The 19394-nt window shown below is 33.7% G+C and overlaps 1 protein-coding gene across 3 annotated transcripts in view; it reads right to left on the bottom strand.

Moving 5' to 3' along the window:
- The window catches only part of LOC149788472 (cilia- and flagella-associated protein 54-like), a 255451-nt gene that overhangs the window by 94747 nt on the left and 141310 nt on the right, over window positions 1-19394 (bottom strand). For all 3 annotated transcript variants that reach the window (XM_089974455.1, XM_089974456.1, XM_089974457.1), the window contains 4 exons: window positions 15354-15593; window positions 14822-15051; window positions 14211-14461; window positions 5067-5219 (listed from right to left, as the gene is read on the bottom strand). In XM_089974455.1, the coding sequence (XP_089830581.1) occupies window positions 5067-5219; window positions 14211-14461; window positions 14822-15051; window positions 15354-15593 (874 nt within the window). The remainder of the gene's footprint in view (window positions 1-5066; window positions 5220-14210; window positions 14462-14821; window positions 15052-15353; window positions 15594-19394) is intronic.

The following is a 19394-nucleotide window of genomic DNA, read 5'->3' as shown; positions in this document are numbered from 1 at the left end:
TTGAGATGAACCAGACAGAATTGAGTTACAATAGTCCAGTCTTGAAAGTACTAATGAACACACAAGTGTTTTAGTGGCATCAACTGAAAGATATTTGCAAATTGAGCTGATGCGTCTCAGCTCAAGGTATGCAGATTTGTATATCTTCATGACATGTTGGTGCAGTGTGAGAGTACTGTCCAGAGTAACACCTAGGTTTCATACTGATTGTGTGAATTTAATGTTGGTGCTGCTGATATTTATTGTTTGAGGTAAAGGATGTGAATGAGAAAGTCTTTGTGTTGTGATCAGAATGGCCTCAGTTTTATCATCATTCCTCTGCAGCTTGTTACATGTCATCCATGATTTCACATCAGAAATGCACCTCTCTACACCTTGGATGGTAGCATCAACTTCAGCTGGGTGGCTAGATTTGTATATTTGGGTGTCATCAGTGTACAATTGGTGAGACACTGGATGATGATCTATGACACTTGAGAGTGATTGAGTGTACAGAATGAAGAGAACAGGTCCAAGAACAGACCCTTATGGAACACCACAACATAGATCAACTGGGCTGGAGTGTATTCCATTTGCAGATACAATTTGTGTCCTGTTGACCAAGTAGGACTTGAACCACAGTAAGGCTGTATCATGAATGCCAAATACATGCTGGAGATGGTGAAGTAATATATCATGTTCTATTGTGTCAAAAGCTGCAGACAAATCAAGGAGGGTGAGGACTGTAATCTTTCCGTTACCCAACACAGAGAGAAATGTCATTAACTACTTTCAGAAGAGTAGTTTCAGTACTGTGGTAAGGGTGATATGCAGATTGTACATTGCTAAAAAGACTGTTTGAATTTAGATGAGATACAAGCTGGATTAGAACAACCTTTTCTAAGATTTTTTTATATGAATGCTGTATCCCAACTATATGGTGACGAGTCAATTGAAATTGTGGTGTCAAGCTTAACTCTAATGGTTTGTACTTTGTCACAGAAGAAATTTGCAAACATGTCCGGAAGGTCGACTGGAGAGAAGGTAGTTGGAAGTGGTGTAGATTTGTTCCTTGACATTAGCTTGTTAGTAATCTCGAAGAGCTCTTTGCAGCTGGAACTTTCCATGATCTTAGTAGTGTAGTGGGCTGATTTCACTGCATGGACTATATTTGTGACATTCTTCTTAGCGGATTCATAGATTTGCTTATGACTAGTGAGTCTGGTGGAAAGCCAGAGCCTCTCAGCTTTGCGGCAGTCTCTTTTAGCAGTGCGAAGCTGGTTTCTAACACTGCTATACCATGGAGAACACTTCTGAATTGATACTCTGCAGTCTAAAATGTGTCCATTTTTATGAGTGGGTTGGTTAACTGACTGTTTGAGGTTGAAAACATTAATGGAATCTATGAGTTTTGATGTATTTGAGTTTCAGGGACAATCAAAGTGAAAGTTGAAATCTCCAAGAATAATCAGGTTGCCACCTATCGAATTTCCATAGTCAAGGAGATTTGGAAACTGCTCCAAAAAGAGAGAGTCAGCCAGCTTGTTTTTTTTTACTAGGAGGAGGGTGGTATAGGCAGAAAAATTGGACTGACCATTGCTCCAATGTGAGTGTGGTTTGGACTAGTTCAAACAATGTGTGGTCAAAATTGAATGTTGTGGTGTGGTTAAGACATTTTATCATGGAGTTCTTTGTGATGACAGCAATTCCACCTCTGCGAGAATTACAGGGGAACGACTTGATGGAGTAACCAGTTGGTGTTAGATCTGCACACTTGGACTCATCACCTTATGTTTTTAGCCATGTTTTTGTCAGGAAAAATATGTCAATATTCTGGTCGTTGATAAAATTAACTATTTCTGTGCGCTTTTCTGGTGGTCCTACTGACTGGGCATTGAATAATGCAATGAACAGAGGTATTGTGATCACAATAATAACTTTAAAATCATTTAATGCCTTGTGATTATCATATTGACTTTAAAATCATACAATGCCTTGTGATCACAATAATAACTTTAAAATCATGCAATGCCTTGTGATTATCATATTGACTTTAAAATCATACAATGCCTTGTGATCACAATAATGACTTTGAAATCATACAATGCCTTGTGATCACAATGACTTTAAAATCATTCAATGCCTTGTGATTATAATACTGACTTTAAAATCATACAATGCCTTGTAATCACAATAATAACTTTAAAATCATACAATGCATTGTGATCACAATATTAACTTTAAAATCATACAATGCATTGTGATCACAATAATAACTTCAAAATCATTCAATGCCTTGTGATTATCATATTGACTTTAAAATCATACAATGCCTTGTGATCACAATGGCTTTAAAATCATACAATGCCTTGTGATCACAATGACTTTAAAATCATTAAATGCCTTGTGATCATTATAATGACTCTAAAATCATACAATGCCTTGTGGGGGCTCTGAGTGGCTGAGTGGTCTAAAGCGCTCTCCATCATGGATCACAGCCATCTCACATCTGTCTGTGTGAGTCGAGTCTCAGATTCGGCCAATGTGGGTATGTGATAAAGCTTGCCAGTAGCTTCTTGAGGGTCAGTGGTTCTTTCAGGGATTTTCTGGGTTCTTCCTGCACCATTAGTACTGGCCACCATGTATAGCCTATCATGTGCTGAGAAATGGCGTTAAACCCTACAACAACAACAACAACAACAACAACAATGCCTTGTGTTCACTATAATGACTTTAAATTCAGACAATGTCTTGTGATTGCATACCGACCTCAAAATCATTCAATGCTTTATGATCACAATAATGTATTTAAAATCATTCAAAACCTTGTGATCACAATAATAACATTAAAATCATTCAATGCTTTGTGATTATCATAATGAATCTAATATCAGACAATGTCTTGTGATCACAATAATGACTTTAAAATCATTCAATGCCTTGTGATTGCATACTGACCTCAAATTCATGCAATGCCTTATGATCGCAATAATGTATTTAAGATCATTCAACACCTTGTAATCACAATAATAACATTAAAATCATTCAATGCCTTGTGATCACAATAATGACTTTAAAATCATACAATGCCTTGTGATCACAATAAGTACTTTGAAATCATACAATGCCTTGTGATCACAATAATGTATTTAAAATCATTCAACACCTTGTAATCACAATAGTAACATTAAAATCATTCAATGTCTTGTGATTATCATACTGAATCTAAAACCTACAATGCCTGTAATCAAAATAATAACATTAAAATCATTCAATGCCTTGTGATCACAATAATGACTTTAAAATCACACAATGCCTTGTGATCACAATAATGACTTTAAAATCACACAATGCCTTGTGATCACAATAATGACTTTAAAATTATACAATGCCTTGTGATTATCATACTGATTTTAAAATCATTCAATGCCTCATGATTATAATGAGTTAAATATCATACAATGCCTTGTGACCCTCATATTCACTGTAAATAATACAATGCCTTGTGACTCTCATATTCACTTTAAATAATACAATGCCTTGTTACCATTATATTCACTGTAAATCATACAATGCCTTGTGACCATCATATTCACTGTAGAACTGCTCCAGTGGCCTAGTGGTTAGAGCATTCAACCTGCATGCAGGAGGTCGTGGGTTTGATCCCTGGCAGAGCCATACCAAAGACTTACAAAAATGGTACTAACAGCTGCCTTGCATGGCATACAGCATTAAGAGGTTAGTGTTAGGACTGGTCAGCCTGGTGTCAGGATAATGTGACTAGATGGGACATCATGCTACATGATTGTGGCATGATGCCCCAGTGCTAGAAATCACTATAAACTGCCACAATGCAGACATTGTAGCAATATGACTGAAAAATCATTAGAGCTACATTAAAAATCTAAATCAAACACACACACATTCACTGTAAATCATACAATGTCTTCTGACCATCATATTCACTATAAATCATACAATGCCCTCTGACCACTATATTGGTTTTTTCAAGATTTATTACTTCTGTGCATTTATTATTTTTGCTGATTTTGTGGAAGCTAAACATCACAGATGCAACAAACTACAAACCTTATGTAAAAACAAAAGGATTGCGTCCACAATCTGTAAATTTTAATGCTGACAAAAATGTCATTTTTCACAAACCACAAAAGCTGACAGCATTGAAAATAAATGAATTCACAGTACATACTGAATCTTGTTGCTACACCCTTGTAGAAATCATTTACCATACCTGTTGTATCTGTTACCACACCCTTGTAGAAATTAATCCACAATACCTGCTATATCTGTTGCCACATCCTTCTGTAAATCAATGCTCAGTACCTAATATATTTGTTGTTTTTATTTTAAGCAAAATTTATTCATAGAAGTCCCATATTTATCCTTTATTATTTGTTAGTCTTGAATTCTGAGACAGTGGCTGATGAGTCCATATTGTGTAACTGCCTGCTCCATTCATTTTACAACTCTATGTCTGAAATAGTATTATCTTGCATCAAGCTTTCTATAAATTTAACTCTCTGGATCTATAAGCAACAAAAAGTAAATTTAGTCATTAAAAAACATTTCACACACATAGAGAGAGCATATGGATGGATGGATAGACACCATGATTGACTTGTCACACCTTTGATTTGAATTTATGGGTCCAAAAACATATATTGCTGTATTTACTCTGCTTTAGCCAAAACATATGATTAATGTAAAAAGACTCACTTGAAATTTGTGTTTAAATCATTCTAAAATTAATCTTTGCTAAACTACATACATTATGACAGCAGCCATAAGGAATAATCCCCAACCAATTTTTCACTCTTACGTTTAAAGTCATGTACTCTGCCAATCATATTCAATCAAGTTTTCAAAGATATATTGATTTTAAATAAAAATATTAAAAATAGGTGTTCAAATATAATTCCATTTTTATCCAATCATTTGTTATAATATTTATACTAATCCAAAATGTGACAAAAGTGCTTTCATATAAAGTAAAGGTAAATATAATATCTTCCTCCTGCCCTTTTTTAGCCAATAAGATTACACTGTTATATTTGTACCTGACTTACCATTCTGTTGGGAGGCCAGATAAAGGACCATAAGTTTACGGCTATGGTGTAATGCCCTGGATGTGTAATGAGCTTTCTCAAATGCATCATACAGTGTTGCCAAACTATTGGGAATGTCTAGTGGCACTGACACATTCTTCACAGAATCTTCCCCTGTAAATAATTCAAGTAAATAATTTGCTTAATAAAGAAATGAGAATGTGAACCATTTCTAATGGCTGTCTTATTGAGTTTGGAATAAATGAAGAAAAAAACTTGATGTACAACAACATGATTCTGGAGTAGTCAAAATATTCTCAAAGTGTTATCCACAAAAGTAAGTATGAAAATGGATATGGTTTTGCCACACCTGTTTTAGTCCAAATAATCAAACAGTCTTACATTGTTTAGCAGACACTCAAAGGACCTGCTTATTTTGTTCTTTATCATCAGATGTCCATTAACTCAAGACTAATACAGAAAGAAATAATGAAACATTCCTAGGAAAATCTATTCATTCTAAGCAGCTGTCTAAATCACATGGTCATTAAGACTGGTTTAAACATAATTGCTGCCTAAATTCATTATGACTGGTTTAAGGACACTTAATTGTTGTCTAAATCACATGTTTATTAAGACTGGTTTAAGCATATTTAATTGCAACATTTTTCATTAGATTAAACAAATGTGATCATAGGACAGTCCATCTGGAAAACAAGACTGGATGTATTGTAGATTATGAGACAGTCTGAACATGAGGCTAATTAACTAGAGAGTCTGAATATATGCTGGATGGTGAAAAAATTTGTGTGCCTGAAATTAGTTGTTTATTAATTTTGGATTTAACATTTTGAAATCAGCTTAAATAGACTACAAATATATGATCAACATAACAAAATATCAGCAATGGAAAGTAATTTGTGTTGTTTTCTCCATCGTAAGAGGGCATAGCAAAATATCAGCACTGGAAAGTATTTTTGTGGCTTGCTCCATCTCAAGAGGGCATAACAAAATATCAGCAATGGAAAGTAATTTGTGTGGCTTTCTCAATCTTAAGAGGGCATAACAAAATATCAGCACTGGAAAGTAATTTTTGTGGCTTGCTCCATGTTAAGAGGGCGAAACAAAATATCAGCACTGGAGAGTAATTTGTGTGGCGTGATCCATCTTAAGAAGGCAAAATGTAACAGAGTTATTAAAACATCAAAGAACAAAATTTCAATGTGTTATGCAGATAAAGAATGTTGTTGTTGTTGTTGTTGTTGTTGTAGGGTTTAACACCATTTTTCAGCACACGATAGGCTATACATGGTGGCCAGTATTAATGGTGGAGGAAGAACCTGGGAAAACCCATGGAAAGAACCACCGACCCACAAGAAGCTACTGGCAAGCTTTCTCACATACCCACATTGGCTGAATCCGAGACTCGAACCCACACAGACAGAGGTGAGATGGCAGTGATCCGTAATGGAGAGCGCTTTAGACCACTCGGCCACTCGGGGCCCCCAATAAAGAATGTATGTATGTATGTATGTATGTATGTATGTATGTATGTATAGATGGCATATCAGTACTATCCTGGCTATAGAGTGCCAAGGAGGTGAGGGTAACCAGTAAAAGGCACACACTGTAATGATAAAGGAAAAAAGGTAAAATCATTACATTACAAGCCAATATTTTCCATCAGCAAAATAACTGAGAAAATGTGTCACCATCATAGCATTTGAAAAGCAGGATAACTGCATGATGAATATGGCTGACATTGTGAAATAAGGAAAAGTGTTATTTCCAAAACAACTATAAAAAATTTACAAAGACAAAGAAATCAGTCTGTTATGAGATATATTAAAAATGTCTGGAGACTGTAGATTGTGTATATACCAATGGAACTGTAGACACCAACAAGACTGTATAGACACCAATGAAACTGTAGACACCAATGAGACTGTGCAGACACTGATTAAACTGTAGACACCAATGAGACTGTGCAGACACAAATGAGGCTGTGCAGACACCAATGAGACTGTGTAGACACCAATGAAACTGTGTAGACACCAATGAAACTGTGTAGACACCATTGAAACTGTAGACACCAATGAGACTGTGTAGACACCAATGAAACTGTGCATACACCAATGAAAATGTGTAGACACCGATGAAACTGTAGACACCAATGAGACTGTGCAGACACCAATGACAATGTGTAGACACCAATGAGAAACCATCATAGCATTAATGTGGCATGCTTTAAACAAACAGTACAATGTCCATTTTGTGTCTATACTAAATCACACCTCCATTTATTACAAAGGAAAAATCTGAATTGCACATGAAACACAAAAATGTTCTTTAAAAGTCATTCATGGATAAGTGTACAATAATTTCATTAGAGAAAAAATGCTAAGATAGTAGAATTCTGACTGATAGGCAAAGAAAATAAAATGGTCAAATTTACTTTAATGTCCAACATGGATCAATATCATTGTTACCTATGTTGAAATGAAAACATGCACCAGCAAAATACCTTGAAAGAAATGGTTAGCAACAAATCATGACATAAATGATTTGCCATGAAAATGTTGAAGCTGGATGTGATGTGCTGTTACTACAACTACAAGAGAGCAAGTGAATGCTTACTAAGAAAAGATATGTTAGTTACAACAAATCCTAAGTTAATAGAAAAAGTGTGATACTAAATCTGTCCAGAGCTACACTATTGTGATTTAATATCTGTCAACAATATCTATCAATAGATTGTAAAGCTACATTCTGTGTGATAGTCTCCCCAGTATTAAAATGCAACACTTCATCTAATATTCCAATGAATTTTCAAGCTACATTGAAATCAAGGATTTTAACTAACATCCTCAAACACTGAACTATATCTAAGTGAATGTTGTCCCTGCTGTAGACAGCTAATGTGATTTGACAAAAACAAAATTCATTCTAGATTGCAAAAGTTACAGCTCTACATTGCACCCATCATGTGTAAAAGCCTTACCTAGGTTGGACAAGACATCTTTAATGTCTTCAACTGAAATGTGTAGAGCATGCAAATAACTTTTATGAAAATAAATTTAAAAAATCTTTTCCAGTCATGGTCTAGCTGTATCCTTAAGTTGCCCTAAATCTGACAACTGGGTCAAATGGCAAGAATTTAGCACACTGTGACATAATGTCTATACATGATTCATAATTGGCTAACATTTCATTAAAATATCTCCAGTGCACCAAAAATTATAGTCTGGACATGGATCCAGGTCAAAGAATTACATTTTTCTTGCCACAACTTCATTTTTAGAAATGGGACATGCTATTGTATGCAACACAACGTCAAGTCATTATAAGGCAGTGTCTCAGGAAAATATATCCAACCATTACAAACTTATGGACCAGTCAAGCAAATATTATGAGACAGAAAATGCCAAAATATAATACAGCAATCTTAAGTCAGCCTTTATAAAACTCTACAGATAATTGGCTCTACAAATAAGATAATTTTGAGGGAAAACATGCTTTGATACATGCATATATGAACCAACACTATGTAACCTAATTCAGTGATGGAAATATCCACAGAAAAATGCAATGACAGATTATTCCAAACATGCCAGCTACCAATACACAAGCTGCAAATTTTCCCTTAATAGTCTTACATAATAGGATAATATATTTACATCAATTATTTATCTTACATATTGGTGTATGTGACAAAGTTTTTCTCTAATCATGAATGTTGAATTCATAGAGGATGAGGGGAATACATTTCTACAAAAAGGAATAACAAAGACAAAAACAGAATATATTTACTAGGCTCAGATCATTCATACCAATTAATAGTATATTGTTCAATAAATCATCATTGGCTAAAAAGACACACCATATTCATCTGTGTACCATGCACACCCAGTAACACAGACACAAATCCACCATATTCATCTGTGTACCATGCACACCCAGCAACACAGACACAAATCCACCATATTCATCTGTGTACCATGCACACCCAGCAACACAGACACAAATCCACCATATTCATCTGTGTACCATGCACACCCAGCAACACAGACACAAATCTACCACACTTTAAAATGATTGCTTGATATGAACATCTTCAGGTGCTATCATAATGTTTTAAAGCAAGTTTCATGGCAATCCATCAAAAGTTGTGGATCTAGTTGTGGTAACTACTGATGGATGGCAGAATGGATGATCACATGGACAGACAGATGGACAAACACAAGGATTACTGCATTCCCCTGCCTCTTTAAGAGAACAGTGGTACACAAAGTGATGACTCTAACTGATCTGAACTTCATGACAACAATACACAGTGTATATGCAACCAAGGGAATCTATTACACAGTTTACATGCAACCAAGGGAATCTAATGCAACCAAGGGAATCTAATACTGAGCGTATATGCAACCAAGGGAATCTATTACAAAGTGTACCTGCAACCAAGAGAATCTATCACAATGTATATGCATCCAAGGGTGTGTGTGCGATTTGGATTTTTTAAAAGTAGCTTGAACAATTTTTCAGTCATATAGTTACGATGTCAGTAATTCTAGCAAATCATCGATGTCTCTATAATGTCAGTAATTCTAGCAAATCATCAATGTCTCTATAATGTCAGTAATTCTAGCAAATCATCAATGTCTCTATAATGTCAGTAATTCTAGCAAATCATCAATGTCTCTATAATGTCAGTAATTCTAGCAAATCATCGATGTCTCTATAATGTCAGTAATTCTAGCAAATCATCGATGTCTCTATAATGTCAGTAATTCTAGCAAATCATCAATGTCTCTATAATGTCAGTAATTCTAGCAAATCATCGATGTCTCTATAATGTCAGTAATTCTAGCAAATCATCAATGTCTCTATAATGTCAGTAATTCTAGCAAATCATCGATGTCTCTATAATGTCAGTAATTCTAGCAAATCATCAATGTCTCTATAATGTCAGTAATTCTAGCAAATCATCAGTGTCTCTATAATGTCAGTAATTCTAATGAATCTTCAGCTTCTTGTTATCTATATTTGATTTAATTTATATCTGATTTAATTGTCTGTAAGTTTTAAAATCTTTTTATTTTTTAATTTCATTATATGTCAAAATAATGTAGTTCTGTTACTAATAGTTTGACCTTGACTATTCATTTTTGTAAACATAAGGCTGGCCTAGTTCCTGAACTTAATTCAAAATTAGTAACAGTCAAGTCAAAAAGTTTTTAAAATTTATTTTTATTGTTGGAACAACAAGAGTGAGATCGAGGCTGTATTGAATACTTGACCCTTGGCTTGTGAATAGCTTTACTGAAGTAAACAACTTTTTTATATTTTATTCTTTGAGTAAAATGATTGGTTCTTTTCAGTGCCATGCTATATGACATAAACATGATCATGTGACCCTTATCTGGGCATCTGTTTTGCATGATATTCAAGTTTTAAACCATTGCTTAGATAGAGATCTCTAAGCTGGGCTTCTAAACACTGGGACATAAAGGTGTTTCTTTTGTTGTGTCATTTTGGAAATGACATTTTAATGTGTATTCAAATCATTTGGATTCCAAAGGATTATTTCTTGTGTTTCTGCAAGGAACTGTAGATAACAACACTGTACCGGATACAGCATATGTCATCACCTTCCATCTTGGATTCATCCTCTGGACTCAAACTTGAATTCATTAGAACATTTCATTATTCTGACTTCTAAAATTTTATTTGTGGATTATTTTTGGATTTGATTCTTAAAACTAGGTTTTTATTTTTTTACTGTTACAGTATTTTTCCAGGGAAATAAATTATTTGTTAAATTTTTCAAAGCTTATTGTTTTCACTCTTTCTTGTGTTGGTGTTTATTCAAGCCTAAACACGTAACATAAGATTCTCTATAATGTCCATAATTCTAATGAATCATCAATGTTTTATATAAATGTCTGCATGGAACTGCACCAGAGTATCTTCAGGACTTATTCAGGCCTTTTTCAACACAATACCAGATGAGATCAATATCACATGGAAACCTTCTAATACCAAAACCAAGAACAGAACAATTTGAAAAGAGCTTCCAATACTCAGGTACAGTTCCGTGGAACAAGCTTCCACTACATGTAAAATCTACTGAAAATATTAGAGTATTTAAGAAGAGATATCATAAGCACGTATGTGTTTCTAATAGATAATGGAAGTTAGTATTTTAACACCAAACATTTTAAAATAAACAGTAATTATTGCTATCTTCATATAATGTGCATTATTATACTCTCCTTAAGAGGGCCTCAAGGAAGAATAGTCCTTGACTAATGAGTTACCCTTTATAAATAAAGCATTATTATTATTATTATTACTTCTCTATAATGACAGGAATTCTAACAAATCATCAATGTCTGTATAATGTCCATAATTCTAATGAATCATCAATGTCTGTATAATGTCCATAATTCTAATGAATCATCAATGTCTCTTTAATGTCCATAATTCTAATGAATCATCAATTTCTCTATAAAGTCCATAATTCTAATGAATCATCAATTTCTCTATAAAGTCCATAATTCTTATGAATCATCAACTTCTCTATAATGTCAGGAATTCTAATGAATCATCAACATCTCTAAAATGTCCATAATTCTAATGAATCATCAATGTCTATGTCAGGAATTCTAATGAATCATCAATGTCTCTATAATGTCTAATGAATCATCATCTTCTCTATAATGTCAATAATTGTAATAAATCATCAATGTCTCTATAATGTCAGTATTTCTATTGAATCATCAATGTCTGTATAATGTAATTCTAATGAATCATCAATGTCTCTATAATGTCAGTAATTCTAATGAATCATCAGTGTCTCTATAGTGTCAGTAATTCTAATGAATCATCAATGTCCCTATCATGTGAGTAATTTTAATGAATCATCAATGTCTCTATAATGTCAGTAATTCTAATGAATCATCAATGTCCCTATAATATCAGTAATTCTAATGAATCATCAATGTCTCTATGATGTCAGGAATTCTTATGAATCATCAATTTCTCTATGATGTCAGGAATTCTAATGAATCATCAATGTCTCTATAATGTCAGTAATTCTAATGAATCATCAATGTCTCTGTCAGTAATTCTAATAAATCATCAATGTCTCTATAATGTTAGCAATTCTAATGAATCATCAATGTTTTTATAATGTCAGTAATTCTAATGAATCATCAATTTCTCTATAATGTCAGTAATTCTAATGAATCATCAATGTCTCTATAATGTCAGTAATTCTAATGAATCATCAAAGTCCTTACAATATCAGTAATTCTAATGAATCATCAATGTCTCTATAATGTCAGTAATTGTAATAAATCATCAATATCTCTATGTCAGTATTTCTACTGAATCATCAATGTCTCTATAATGTCAGTAATTCTAATGAATCATCAATGTCTATATAATGTCAGTAATTCTAACTAATCATCAACTTTTCTCATTTAAAGAATGGCAAGTTATATTTATATTGGTAGAAAAGACCATCCTATAATTTATTTCTCCTTATTTTGAAGCAACATTATATATATGAATGGACACCAAACTCATATCTGATGACATCAAAGTCAAATAATTCAATTACTGACAATATTATACATGTGAAGGGGGCACCAAACTCATAATTGATGACTTCAAAGTCAATTAAATCAATTTATGACATCATCATAGATATGAAGGGACACCAAAGTCATATATAATGACATGAAAATCAATTAATTCAATTCCTAACAACATTATAGATATGAAGAGATACCAAAGTCATATATGATGACATGAAACTCAATTAATTCAATTCCTAACAACATTATAGATATGAAGGGATACTAAAGTCATATATGATGACATGAAAATCAATTAATTCAATTCCTAACAACATTATAGATATGAAGGGATACCAAAGTCATATATGATGACATGAAAATCAATTAATTCAATTCCTAACAACATTATAGATATGAAGGGATACCAAAGTCATATATGATGACATGAAAATCAATTAATTCAATTCCTAACAACATTATAGATATGAAGTGATACCAAAGTCATATATGATGACATGAAAATCAATTAATTCCTAACAACATTATAGATATGAAGGGACACCAAGCTACTATTCAGACCCACCAGCTCTAACACGACCTGAGTGAGGCAGTTGATTTTTTTCCGTAAGTTAAAACAGTTTTCAGTAAAGTGTAACAAAGTATCATTTACTACTATTGTCAAGCTGGAAAACATTCATGTAAAAGTCCAGAAATGTGATTCAAGACAGATGCAGCGACTGTAAACATAGTGTTCAACTAGGCCTAACAAATTTTAAAAGTCAATTTGAATCTAAATGACCTCCAATATAGTTCACAAACAATAGTTTCAAAGAGCTCACAGACTTCTTGCGATATTTCGACCTGACATAATCCTTAAAAAAATAAAATTCCATGTGGGCCGTGGTGAAGGCAATCATCTTTCCCACATGTGCAATACTCAGATCAATGCATTGTTGTTCTTGCTGCTATTTTCCTCAAGACTCTGAAATTTCACTTTTTCGGTACTCATTAAAACTTTTATGAGGTTTATGGTATCTTTCATTCTGAAAATGTATCGCTTGGTGGATGCCATTTATAAAACAAATAAGCAACAGCTTGATGATGTATATGTATTGCATCACAAAATACATGCAATTTAAAGCATTTGAGGTTTTGTGGTAAAGTTGGTCTGGTTCCTTGACCAAGTCCACTGTTTAATATGAAACCTAGATGTGAATTAAACACAGACAAGCCAGTATCTTTGTGCCAGATTTGGTTCAATTTCATTATGTCCTTCAAAACTTACTGAGTGGAAATTAAACTCATGATGGATTCTACATTATAGAATGATACAGCATGGTGGACACAGGTAATACTATTTTCTCCCTACACAGATATGGTCCCTTCCTTGATAAGGGATGGCATACAAAAACATTGATAAAATCAATAAATAATTAAAATATAGCTAAAACAGATAATCTACGTTATAAAAATAACATAAGGGTATAAATGAAGAAAATACAAGCAAAATTGTTGGGCACAATTATTTTGCTCCAAACACTATAGTAAAACTGCATAATAACAAAATAAGTTCTCTTACTGGAATACAGCCCATGACCCAGAGGATCTATTCCAGCCCCTAAGGCCACCTTGGGTAATTTGGTCTTGTCTATGGCTATTGTGAGCTGTGCATGGAGGTATGTTTTAGCAGTGATAACTCCACCCAACTGCTGCATCAGTTTCTGGAAATGTGGCTGTGGAGGTTCATGGCCTCCGAGTTCATGGATCAGATCTGTCAGTCTCCGCTGGGATTGGACCAGTAGGGGAATTATCTGCTCAGCATACCTCTCACTGGAATAAACAATATCATTCATTACTTTGTGAAAATGTTCTGTTGAACCAAATTACTTCTGTAAAAATGGATTATCAAAACAGATTTAAACAAAGAACCTCAGTGGTTCAATCTCAGGTATTTCATTTTTGATTTCCTAACATAAAGTGTAATAAAGTGGGTTTTTTTTACTGATAAACAAACCGCAAAACCTATGAATAAAAAGTCCCCACAATTTGCCACTGAGCAAGGATGGATGCCTGTGGATATTAATTTGGACTAACTATTTCCCTGACATTCATTTCCCTGTTTTGTAAATTATCAGGTTCAGAAAGACCCTTACACAGTTTTCTACAACCTACCATTTTTAGAGCACTTACTTTGAAAGGGCATTGAAGCGTAATCCAATATCAACAAGCTTCTCCCACTTTTCCTCAAAATATAGGATCTCCATAACCCGCATCACCAGACGTCGAACCCAGCGTAGATCTGTGACCGTCTGATCATCAAGTGGGTTCTCAAACTTGAGACTGGCTCCCCCAGTTTCATCTGTAACTTCCCCATACCATGATTCAAAGTGGTCTCCAAGATTCTTGCCTTTGTTTTTGGCCTGTATTTTGGTAATGAAAATGTAAAGATCCTTCTAACACATTTGCCATGTGGCAGGAATTAAATTATTTAAAAATAAATAAAAGAAAATATTTTTATCTTTTTAACCTTTTCAGAACATACGAGGCTAATAATGTCTCTAGAATCTAACACCAAAACAATTTTAATGCAATATAATTTGTTCACATAAATAATTAATGTTTTTATGATTTGTGTTGTATATTAAATAAACAGCACATTTTTCTTTTCTTTTAATTTACCATAAAAAGGTATGAACATGTGTGTGTGACTGGTACTGCCAACCTTTTGACTCTGATGCTCCAATTCCATTTGCAATTGTGTCATCATATCCAGAATACAGTCTGCTGCAATGTGGAATGGCTTACATGCCAGTTCATGAAGCTCACTGACAGTGATCAATCCAACATCTAGGTCAGTCTGAGTGCTGGCAGTGGCCTGAAGTAAAGCTGTGTGGGTACAGTTCCATAAAGCACGAGTGGCATTCTGAAGCAGAGTCCAGTGCTGACCTCTATGGGCCAAAACCTACAATAAGTAATAAAAATTATTTCAATCCTTACATAATTAAATTCCTTGTGGCTAATTCTAGTTTTGTGCAGCAAAGCCATGTTCAAATACAAGACTTGTGCATGCCTATTGGGCATAATCTTTACATTATGATGAAATACTTTTATTTACAGATACAATAATACATTGATGATTAATGAATCAGCTGGCTGAGGAATATGATTATGCAATACATTGATGACTAATGAATCAGCTGACTGGAATATGATTATGCAATATACTGATGATTAATGAATCAGCTGGCTGTGAAATATGATTATGCAATACACTGATGATTAATGAATCAGCTGGCTGAGGAATATGATTATGCAATACACTGATGACTAATGAATCAGCTGGCTGAGGGATATGATTATGTAATACATTGATGATTAATGAATCAGCTGGCTGAGGAATATGATTATGCAATACACTGATGACTAATGAATCTGCTGGCTGAGGAATATGATTATGCAATACATTGATGATTAATGAATCAGCTGGCTGAGGAATATGATTATGCAATACACTGATGATTAATGAATCAGCTGGCTGAGGAATATGATTATGCAATACATTGATGATTAATGAATCTGCTGGCTGAGGAATATGATTATGCAATACAATGATGACTAAAGAATCAGCTGGCTGAGGAATATGATTATGCAATACACTGATGATTAATGAATCAGCTGGCTGAGTGATATGATTATGTAATACATTAATGATTAATGAATCAGCTGGCTGTGGAATATGATTATGCAATACATTGATGACTAATGAATCAGCTGGCTGTGGAATATGATTATGCAATACACTGATGACTAATGAATCAGCTGGCTGAGGAATATGATTATGCAATACACTGATGATTAATAAATCAGCTGGCTGAGGAATATGATTATGCAATACACTGATGATTAATGAATCAGCTGGCTGTGGAATATGATTATGCAATACACTGATGACTAATGAATCTGCTGGCTGTGGAATATGATTATGCAATACACTGATGACTAATGAATCAGCTGGCTGAGGAATATGATTATGTAATACATTTATGATTAATGAATCAGCTGGCTGAGGAATATGATTATGCAATACAATGATGAGTAATGAATCTGCTGGCTGAGGAATATGATTATGCAATACACTGATGACTAATGAATCAGCTGACTGAGGAATATGATTATGTAATACATTTATGATTAATGAATCAGCTGGCTGTGGAATATGATTATGCAATACATTGATGACTAATGAATCAGATGGCTGTGGAATATGATTATGCAATACACTGATGACTAATGAATCAGCTGGCTGAGGAATATGATTATGCAATACACTGATGATTAATAAATCAGCTGGCTGAGGAATATGATTATGCAATACACTGATGATTAATGAATCAGCTGGCTGTGGAATATGATTATGCAATACATTGATGACTAATGAATCTGCTGGCTGTGGAATATGATTATGCAATACACTGATGACTAATGAATCAGCTGACTGAGGAATATGATTATGTAATACATTTATGATTAATGAATCAGCTGGCTGAGGAATATGATTATGCAATACAATGATGAGTAATGAATCTGCTGGCTGAGGAATATGATTATGCAATACACTGATGACTAATGAATCAGCTGACTGAGGAATATGATTATGTAATACATTTATGATTAATGAATCAGCTGGCTGTGGAATATGATTATGCAATACAATGATGACTAATGAATCTGCTGGCTGAGGAATATGATTATGCAATACATTGATGATTAATGAATATGCTGGCTGAGGAATATAATTATGCAAAACATTGATGATAAATCAATCAGCTGGCTGAGGAATATAATTATGTAATACATTCATGATAAATTAATCTGCTGGCTGAGGAATATGATTATGCAATACACTGATGAGTAATGACTCAGATGGCTGAGGAATATGATTATGCAATACACTGATGATTAATGACTCAGATGGCTGAGGAATATGATTATGCAATACACTGATGATTAATAAATCAGATGGCTGAGGAATATGATTATGCAATACATTGTTGACTAATGAATCTGCTGGCTGTGGAATATGATTATGCAAAACACTGATAATAAATCAATCAGCTGGCTGTGGAATATGATTATGCAAAACACTGATAACAAATCAATCTGCTGGCTGAGGGATATGATTATGCAATACATTATTGACTAATAAATCAGCTGGCTGAGGAATATGATTATGCAATACACTGATGATTAATGAATCAGCTGGCTGTGGAATATGATTATGCAATACATTGATGACTAATGAATCTGCTGGCTGAGGAATATGATTATGCAATACACTGATGACTAATGAATCAGCTGGCTGAGGAATATGATTATGCAATACATTGATGATTAATGAATATGCTGGCTGAGGAATATAATTATGCAAAACATTGATGATAAGTCAATCTACTGGCTGTGGAATATGATTATGTAATACATTCATGATAAATTAATCTGCTGGCTGAGGAATATGATTATGCAATACACTGATGATTAATGAATCTGCTGGCTGAGGAATATGATTATGCAATACACTGATGATTAATGAATCGGATGGCTGAGGAATATGATTATGCAATACACTGATAACTAATGAATCTGCTGGCTGAGGAATATGATTATGCAATACATTGATGACTAATGAATCAGCTGGCTGAGGAATATGATTATGCAATACACTGATGACTAATGAATCAGCTGGCTGAGGAATATGATTATGCAATACACTGATGAGTAATGAATCAGCTTGCTGAGGAATATGATTATGCAATACAATGATGACTAATTAATCAGCTGGCTGTGGAATATGATTATGCAAAACATTGATGATAAATCAATCTGCTGGCTGTGGAATATGATTATGCAATACATTGATGATTAATGAATCTGCTGGCTGAGGAATATGATAATGCAATACACTGAATAATGAATCAGCTAGCTGATGAATATGATTATGCAATACACTGATGACTAATGAATCTGCTGGCTGAGGAATATGATTATGCAATACACTGATGATTAATGAATCTGCTGGCTGAGGAATATGATTATGCAATACACTGATGACTAATGAATCAGCTGGCTGAGGAATATGATTATGCAATACACTAATGACTAATGAATCAGCTGGCTGAGAAATATGATTATGCAATACACTGATGACTAATGAATCTGCTGACTGAGGAATATGATTATGCAATACACTGATGACTAATGAATCTGCTGGCTATGGAATATGATTATGCAAGGTTTGTCAGAGCATTAATTTAAAAAATGTAATTCCTCAAGCTTTATCTGCAAGTTCTGAATCTTCCCTGATGTTTTGAATAATAATAATAACAATATTAATAACTGCAAAGTAAATAAGATTAGTATTTACAGCTATTGTAAACATTGATTCTTGTATTTCTTTGAAAGTAATGTTTGCATTAAGTACAATTTTAAACAGTTTGAATTTGTTTGACCAAATACTAAGTTAACAATTTTGTGAGAATGTTAACAGTTTAAGAACTTACACAATATTAAATAGAATGATGGACAATGAAAACAAATCAACAATTCACCCAGTACCCATGTACAGCTAGATGGACTGGTGGACAGGTGAATTAAACATGAGTTATGGTATAGTATAACAATAATAATAATAATAATAATAATAATAATAATTACTTTACTGAAGGAGGGTAACACAATTAGCTAAAAACTAATCTACCTTGAGGCC

The sequence above is a fragment of the Sinohyriopsis cumingii genome, chromosome 11 (genome assembly GCF_028554795.1).
Source record: "Sinohyriopsis cumingii isolate HCF-2022 chromosome 11, ASM2855479v2, whole genome shotgun sequence".
Lineage (NCBI taxonomy): Eukaryota > Metazoa > Mollusca > Bivalvia > Unionida > Unionidae > Sinohyriopsis > Sinohyriopsis cumingii.
The sequence above is the reverse complement of the archived record's forward strand: the minus strand, read 5'-3'. Positions and strand labels throughout refer to the sequence as shown.